At 43.6% G+C, this 8,380-nt stretch overlaps 1 protein-coding gene across 1 annotated transcript in view; it reads left to right on the top strand.

Moving 5' to 3' along the window:
• Window positions 1-2,572: 2,572 nt before the first annotated feature.
• fto (FTO alpha-ketoglutarate dependent dioxygenase) overlaps window positions 2,573-8,380 on the top strand; it is a 117,273-nt gene continuing 111,465 nt past the window's right edge. Inside the window, exon 1 of the mRNA XM_070958856.1 lies at window positions 2,573-2,786. Within this exon, the coding sequence (XP_070814957.1) occupies window positions 2,709-2,786 (78 nt within the window). The 5' untranslated portion in view covers window positions 2,573-2,708. The remainder of the gene's footprint in view (window positions 2,787-8,380) is intronic.

The following is an 8,380-nucleotide window of genomic DNA, read 5'->3' as shown; positions in this document are numbered from 1 at the left end:
TATGCTGAACCCCACAGGTCGGACATGAGAGGAGAGGTGCCTGCTTTAGAGCCTGATTCACTGTAGGACAAATGACAGGCATTGTTGAGGACGGTAATTGGCTTGTCTCCATGTAAAGAGCCTGAACATTATGATTGTTCACAGAGCCTCAGATCTGACCAATGAGCATAAAAGATCCACAGAACTTTCTCGTCTTGGACATGTTTCCCATCATAATGATTGGCAGTGAGAACATGTGAATGATCGGCTGACGTGTTCCCTAAAGTAACATACTAAAATGATGGATTGATTTTATGGTTTGAATGAAGTGGTGTAGATTTAAAAAAGATTTTGACATTGGCAGAACAAAAATACAGCATTTTTAACTTTAAATTCTGACAGCAATCTGCAAATAACTTGAAGGAACAGCTCGGCAATTTCGGGAATAGATTTCGTGTCTTTTTGTAGACAGTTACAGTAGATGAGAAGACCAATGTCTCTCTCATATCATTACAGTAAATATGAAGCTACAGCTAGCAGCATGTTAGCTTAACTAAGCCCAAAGAGAGGGGAGGAGTTGATCGGTGCATTTTTTTCCTTGGGGACTGCACCACGCTAGCTGTTTCCCCCATTTCCAATCTTTATGCTAAGCTAAGCTAACTGGCTGCAGAGTTTAGTCTTAAACAGTATTTACCAGACAGATATATTGATATTCTCATGTAAGTCTTTGCAAGAAAGCAAGTTACCATATTTCTAATAATATATCTAAATACACCTTTGAAGCAATAAGGTCATGGAAACTTTCTTAAAATACATTTTTAAAGCAGTTCACTCAATTATGAGCAAAGCCATCCTCTCTACCCTTGCTCTGACATAATTCCAGAAATCTCCATCGCTGAAAACTAAACATGATTAGAATAGTTTATATAGTTTGTGAATAATTTAATTGGGTCCACTGTGCACATTCAGCCATGGCGGTTGCAGAGACTTTGACACCATTCCCCCAATGAGCCACCAGCGATTGAATTAAAAACAAAGCTTGTGCAGGGATTGTTGGACGAGGTAAGTGGCCTGTCTGCCATTAAAGGGCCTATACATTATGTTCACTCAGCCAAAAAAAAGTCAGTCAGGGAACAGTCTGTTCCTTGAAATGTCAACCATAAAGATGATTGACAGTGTGAGTATGTGAATGATAGTTTGACGCATAAAAGGAACACAGTGTAACGATAGATCCGAGTGATGGATGTTGGATGAAGCAAGATTTTGACATTATAGGATAAAAAAAAGAAATTATTTACAACTTCTTAAGATTTTTCCACGATAGTAGCTCTCAAAAGGCACTATAGGCTGACATATGTTAATGTGAAAAAACATATATATGCATGCACATGGATCTAGTTTTCACAAAGTGATTCCAAGGATATTTTTCAAACATTCTCCCATTGGACGGCCAGGACAGAGGAGAGGAAATGTAGGTTATAAATAGGAATCAAAAGAACCCCCTCCATTTATTAGTAAGGGATGCCAGAGACACCGGCATCTTTGAAAGTGGGAGAGCTTTTGAGCATTTTACAAGACAGGTGAAAGAAACATGTGTGTTAAATCAATGTACCCGGCTCACTTGGGTCAGCTCTACCATAAAAGAAAAGAGATTACAAAGGAAACTAATGAAGACACTGATCAAAGTCTGTAATGGTAATATGTAACAGGTGTTTCAGACCCCTGCAATCCGCCTCTGCACCGCCCTCCCAGCACCACCGCCTGCTCCATCCGTGAAACCCTCTCATGTATTTCACATGTGCTTTGATAGGAACAATGGCCAGAACACATTTCAGCACTATTCAAAACACGTTACGAGCAATCTGGATGAACTCTTGGAGGGTACTCCAACTGTGGGTGATACATAAAGGCAGCCGCATGAGCCCTGCACGTTTACGTGAGTTGAAAAGGGCTGACGCAGTTGAAGCCCACACCGGCGCAGAAACACCTGGATTTGAGATGCATGCAAAAAGTTGAAAAGAGGTTGGCGGGACTTGAACTGGAGCACGTTCAAAGCATGATTGCTATTTTTACACATAGTCTGAGATGAAAGTGACACAGCTTTTGATTTACAAAAAGGGGGAAGCAGATGGAATATCCATGACGAGGATATTTTGAGGAAAATACTTATCATTTTTTAAAATCCTGTTCCTCAAAAAGCAAGCTTTCAAATTATTGCTGAACTGCAGTACTGCAGTACTGCAGCAGCAGCAGCAGCAGCAGCAACAACAACAACAACAACAACAACAACAACAACAACAACAACAACAACAACAACAAATAATAACAATAATAGTAAAATAATGCTAGTGTTCATTAATAGTTGCTTCTGCTTTTCCATATCTGCTTTACATACGTCAATCACTGATTTAAAACCACGGTTGCCGCGTATATCTGTTCAGTTTGTAGATCAGTACCTACGCCGCAGCTGCGCAGTGCAGCATCGAGAGCGTGCTGATGCTACTTCCGCCACGAGCGCACGTTCATTGTGGGATCTGTAGTTCTTCTTGCTACGCTGTTCGCGTCTCCTTGAAGAATCTCTCCACAAAAAGCCACTTTAGACAGATAATATGTCGACTGGACTCTGACTGACATATGACGATCGGCTGGGCTCGCATGTGCCCTTTATAACATAAGAACAGATTTAGGCTCCGTTTGTTCGTGTACTACAACAACCAACGTCGCCCCTAATGAAAGCGAGGCAGTGTAAACACAACTCCAGGAACATGAAAAGATCGGGTGACAGTGAGGGGGAGAAGAGAAGAAAGGTATTGATAGCGTTTTTCTCCGTTAGGTCTGGCATATTTCTGAGCCCTGTCGCTCGTTGAATATCTAATGCTCCTTATGTGATGCTGCTGGCTGCATTTTGAAGGCTACAAAGCCGCGGATGTCAGCGCATACCTCACCTTGCCTGTTTCCTTTATTGTGTTTTCCATTTTTCCCCCCAGTCTACCACAATGAAGAATTACAGTTGCATTAAAACGGCGCTTTATCACGTAAATACACTGCTGATAAGAAGCCGTCGCTTGCAGAATGACGTTTTAGCGACATCCCATATCAAGTGTGATACACGGTGTGAGTTACAGTCTATAGGATGTTTGTGAGACTAGTGCAAACCATAAGCATGCTATAGGGAGTTATTCACATGGATTAAAAACAAACAAACAAAAGGCACCGCCAAGGCTCAGTTTGGGATGTCAGTGTGATGTGAAGAATGAACAAAGAATCAATGGTTTCTTGTGTAGTAGCATCAGGAAGAGGTCAGTGCAGTCAGTAAAGACAAATGGTAAAGTTAGTGTGTCTCAGGTTTGGCAAGGTGCCAGGCCATCAGTCTGCAGCTGGCTTCACTGTAGATACAGTGGATAATTACTGCAGCTCTGATGAACTGAACAAATGATAGCTGATTGGCTAATGCTGTGAGAACTGGTCTTAAACATTACCCTCTGTTAACGTGCCAGCTGTAGATCCTGTTCAGGCATAAGAAAAGAATAATCCTGCACACACCTCACTTCAGATGTGTGCAGGATTATGTCCACGTGCTGCAAACAGAGATGCAGAGGTGTGTCTGGAAGCTGTGATGACCAACTGTTGTGTGTGCTGAGCTGTGTTTCGTGCTGACCCGGGCTTAAACAGGCTTTTGCATGCTGTATAACCGTAACTTTGTTGTTTGTTGAGATTATATTAAAGGAGAGGAAGGAAAGGGCTCTGCTTTGCCCGAGGCATGCTGGGTTGTGTTTCGCCCATAGTCATACTGTCTGTCTGTCTGCCTCTCTGTCTGCTTCTCCTCTTATCTCCTGGCTTGGACGCAGTCTGCCGTGGCACATGTGTTTGGATCATGTTAGACAGCAGTGAAACTATGTAGGACGTGGTTCCTCCTGTTTATGAAAGCAGCCATGGCGGCCAGATGAGCGGCTCAGAGAGAGAACTCATTCCAGCTGGCCCTCAGGCAGTCAGGCAGCACTGTGCAGACCTAATGGCTTAGCTTCCTTTCTCTTTAGATAAATAAAAGGATGAGCAAGAGGAATTGTAATTGCAGAATGACTGTATGACTGCAGAGCAGCCAAGAAAGGAGCTGCATGCATTTTGGCCACTTTTTATAATATCAGCAGTTGTATAACGATACAGTTATCATGATAACTAATAACTTGGATACGATGGTTGTCTTATTCAGTGAGTGAGCTTGTTTGCAGTGCTGCACAAAGTGAGAGATGTGCCATGATGGGCCCGCTGTCATTCTGAGTGAGGGAATGCAAGCACCATTAGTACCAAATGAATACACACAATCTCCTGAGAAAAACCCACCACAGCAACTCGGTATAGTTTACCGACAGGTGGTGGGATGTCTTAGCCTATGTATAAAAATATATCTTTATACTACCCAGGGAGGATTCATCACACCTCATCCACATTAATTCACATCGTTTAGATTTCAAAATCTGAAATAACTGCTTTTTTTTAAACTTCCACTAGAGGCCTGATCCCTCAGACATTGTTGGCACACTAACCGCTGGCCCACACCTACAAAAAATGCAGACTGCTTGTGCCTGTATGCATTGCTTTAGGTTCTGAAGTAGCTATATTTCCATGAATTTCCTCCCCATAGCAACATTCAGCTGAAAATATTTCAGTATGTTTTATCAGGATTGTCATCACAAGATGAATTTCCACACATGCCTTGGCAAGTGTGAAAACAGCGCTGGCCCCGTCCCTTAACCTGATGTTCTAAGGCTGTCTTTGATGCAAGCTCACCATTTGGACAGTGATGACAAGTATAAAGTGCTGTGTCGAAACAGGAACTGTGAGTGTGTGTGTGTGTGTGTGTGTGTGTGTGTGTGTGTGTGTGTGTGTGAGTGAGTGAGAGAGAAAGAGAGAGCTGCAGGCTAAGTAATGATCACACAGGGTCACCAGATGTTGTGAGGTCCTGGGCTCAGCCTGGCCCATTGCTTAGATCAGCCTCATTGGTTTGCTCTGGTTGTGGCATCTAGTGCAAGCTGTTTAGGGTATTTAATTTCTGAACACTCATTAAAATGGTTTGTGTTTCCCTTGGCAATTCTGTTAAATTAACAACTACCGAGGTAAAAGCTGATTATGTGGCCACACATCCAGACATGGTTAATCAATTCTCCCACACAAAATGTTAGCTGGTGAATTAGTGTAAAGGAAACGATTTATGGCGACTAATGCCGACGTCCTGTCATGTCAGGCCTGGTGTTTTAGCAAGAGGGGGGTGTCAGATTCAGCACATTCAGCAGCTTTGCGCTCTGCCGGCCATCTTTTTCTCCCTTTTAACCCAAGCTACATGCTGCTTGCTCTATTAATGAGCCAATAATGGAGAAATAGTGTTGGGTGCTGACATAAAACATGGGCATGGATACCTAAGGCAGGGTAGCACATAAGCTCCAGCAGAGCTAGATTTACACCGAGGCCCCGTGTAGAATGGTAGAAAGGGGAACACTCGGCATGGGGGCTCTCGCAGCTCCATCAGACCCCCGCCGGTCGAGCTGTGGAAACGCCAGGCCTCAGAAAAATACGGCTGTGGCAGATAATGATGCCATTACACTAATGGAGCTGGCAAATGAAGGAGAACCCAGATGCCCTGCTTTATTACCGGAGGGGGTCATTTCCTCGCTGCATTCCTAATGGCCTGAGCACACAGTATTGATCAGGCTATCATGCTGCTAATCCTCTACAGAATTACTTATCGCTGGCTAGGTGTCGATCCACCGCGTGCCCCGCTCTGGCCTTGCCACTGGGCGGCCACTGTGTGTCCAGCAGGGACCCACCGGGCCGTTTATCCAGTCATGATTTAGGGCCAAGCAGGGATGGTGTCTGGGAGGTCTTCAGCAGTGGGCCGGCCAGTTCAATGTGTAAAAAGAAAGGAGGCAAATGAACCTTGCAGGTTTCATTTAATTAAGGAGTAGGCAATGATGTGGTTCCTCCCTCTTTATGGCCCCATTGGCCGCTGTGGAGCTGGGGAAGCTGGGAGTTTTTGTGTTGTTCGCAGTAATTGTGTTGTGCTGTAAATAAGAACAGGCAGCTCTTGTGCCATCAGTAGCAGCAGGATGTTAGATTTTCACCAGGTTGTTGGCCCGGTTTGATTACAAAGTGCTCTACATATTTAATATCGAACATAATTCCTCATGCAAATTTATTTCTTTAGGCAGAATTATAGTGAACCCCCCAGTTCTAGGACTGAGTACTTCAGTCAGAAGAGTGTCTTTACGTGAAAACTGAGGTACATTTTCTACATTTTTGATGGTCCGCATTATTTGAACATGACCGAGAATGGTGTAGCCTGGGCCCATCATCATTACAAATGAATAGGAGGGTCAGGTAGCACACAGCACTTTGCCCAGGGCTTGTGACCTGTCATATCCTTGGCCCCTTTACTGGGCCCATGTGTACATTAGTATCTTTAGCCCATTGGAAGCATGGCATTGTAGCATCAGCAGACCCCGCTTGTCACCTCTGGCCTTGGCTAATCAAAGAGTTTACCTTAAGGGGGGCATTTAGCCCTGTTCGTTAAGGCCACTCCAGTAGCCATAAAGAAGTATTTATATATTTCCATCTGGAACAACCTGTCGTGGCTAGGGAAACTAGCTATTGATCCAGATATTTAGTCATTTCTTTCTGCGTGTGCCATCAATATTGTGCAAACATCCATCCACGCGAGGCTTGACCTCAGCCCCTTCGTCTATTTTTCGCTCCCATTGGAGTTCAATGATATACTATTCTGAAAAGTAAAATCAATGAATGAATATGAAGTTTTGGTGTGTAATATAGTGCAGGCCCAGGGCCCCGGGTCTTTCATTGATCTGCTGTGTGAGTGTTGGAGGGGGCTGATTAGTCTGCTCCTGAGCTTTTCCTCTACATGTCTTTACCTTGTCTTGCCTATTTGATCTTTGGCTCATATATTTGGACTGAGTTGTTTACAGATCAGCCTGGTTAGTCAAGCCCCTCTTTGAAATAATTCAGCCAACATACTAAAACTGTTACGCGTTCATGTTCCAGCTCAGTAAGGTACAAGAATGTCATAACTTGTATTAGAGTAAAACTAATGAGATGATGAATTAAAGTTGGAAAGTTGAGATGAGATGCAATCCTGAGATATTTAGAATAGTACTTTGATTTTATTTTACCATTTTGGGGGAATAAGAGTGCTTTTTGTCTACATTTTTTTTTATATATTGTCTAATTTTACCTACATTTTGGACATTCACTTATCAGCCATATGAGGGTTCTCATGATCAATGTGAGAAATCCTACACGTCATTCTCTCACTTCCTGCCACTTTTTTTTTTTTTTTTTATAGCCGTCTGTGTTGAACGTATGACATTTTAAAGGTGCATGATGTCTACATTTGGTTTGCATTTGGAAGGATATCAACTTTTACAGCCCCGCCTGCATTGTCTCAGGGTATGTGGCTTAGATGGCCTGCCACAGACTCCCATAAGTGCTGAGGAGGACCTGTGATCTTTCTAAACTTTTAAATGGTAAAACAGAGAGAGTCTATGTTACAGTTTGGTATGGCTTGGGGATTGGACTCCATAGTGAGTCATAATGTAGCTGAAAGGGTCATCCGCAGAGGTTTCCTCCATGTATTGACTGCCATCCATCCCCTCTGACTGGTTGAGCACTATATGGCATGAGGCAAGATGATTGAAAAAGATCTACTGAAGGAAAAATCAGACGTATTTCCACAGACCACAGATGTGAGGCAACACAAATCACATCTTACACACATGCAATTATGCGTACGTTGATTTCCTAACACTACCGGAGATACTATTTGCAACATTCTCCCATATAAAAACATCCTGCTAGTGAAATACCACTTTAAGTACCGATACTTGGGCCTATTGCTATGTTTAGCATTTACCACCGGGTTGGTTTTCTCCTATGGAAGCAGTCACAAGGATTGTCCAAACAGCACTTGACAGCTTACGTGTCTGACAGCCCCTGCCGAGCACCTCATATTAGTGTTGAGGCATTAGCCACAGATGTCAGCGTATTCGCAAACACGGCCGCGATGCGGATCATGCAAACCGGCCGACCACATCAGCCGTCAGTTTCAATGAGATTACATCGAATGTGACCTGCCCAAGTAGGGTTCATCTGTCATGCATGTGTCCCGTCACAAGAGAGACATAGAATAATCAGTTCAATCAATAGATGGTGGTTGCTCATTGGGCTGGTGCTGAATAAACATGGGAATGACCCTCTCACCCCATACACAGAGGCTAGATCCTCCAGGGGGTTCATTAGCCACTCGAGGCTATGATCCGGGCACGTCGTTATTTTCCATTTCTGTTTGTTTGGCATTCTGGTGGTGTTTTTGTGTGTGTGCATGTGCGTGTGTGTG

Source organism: Chaetodon trifascialis, chromosome 1 (genome assembly GCF_039877785.1).
Source record: "Chaetodon trifascialis isolate fChaTrf1 chromosome 1, fChaTrf1.hap1, whole genome shotgun sequence".
NCBI lineage: Eukaryota > Metazoa > Chordata > Actinopteri > Chaetodontiformes > Chaetodontidae > Chaetodon > Chaetodon trifascialis.
Note: the sequence above shows the minus strand (reverse complement) of the source record. Positions and strands in the feature narration are given on the sequence as shown.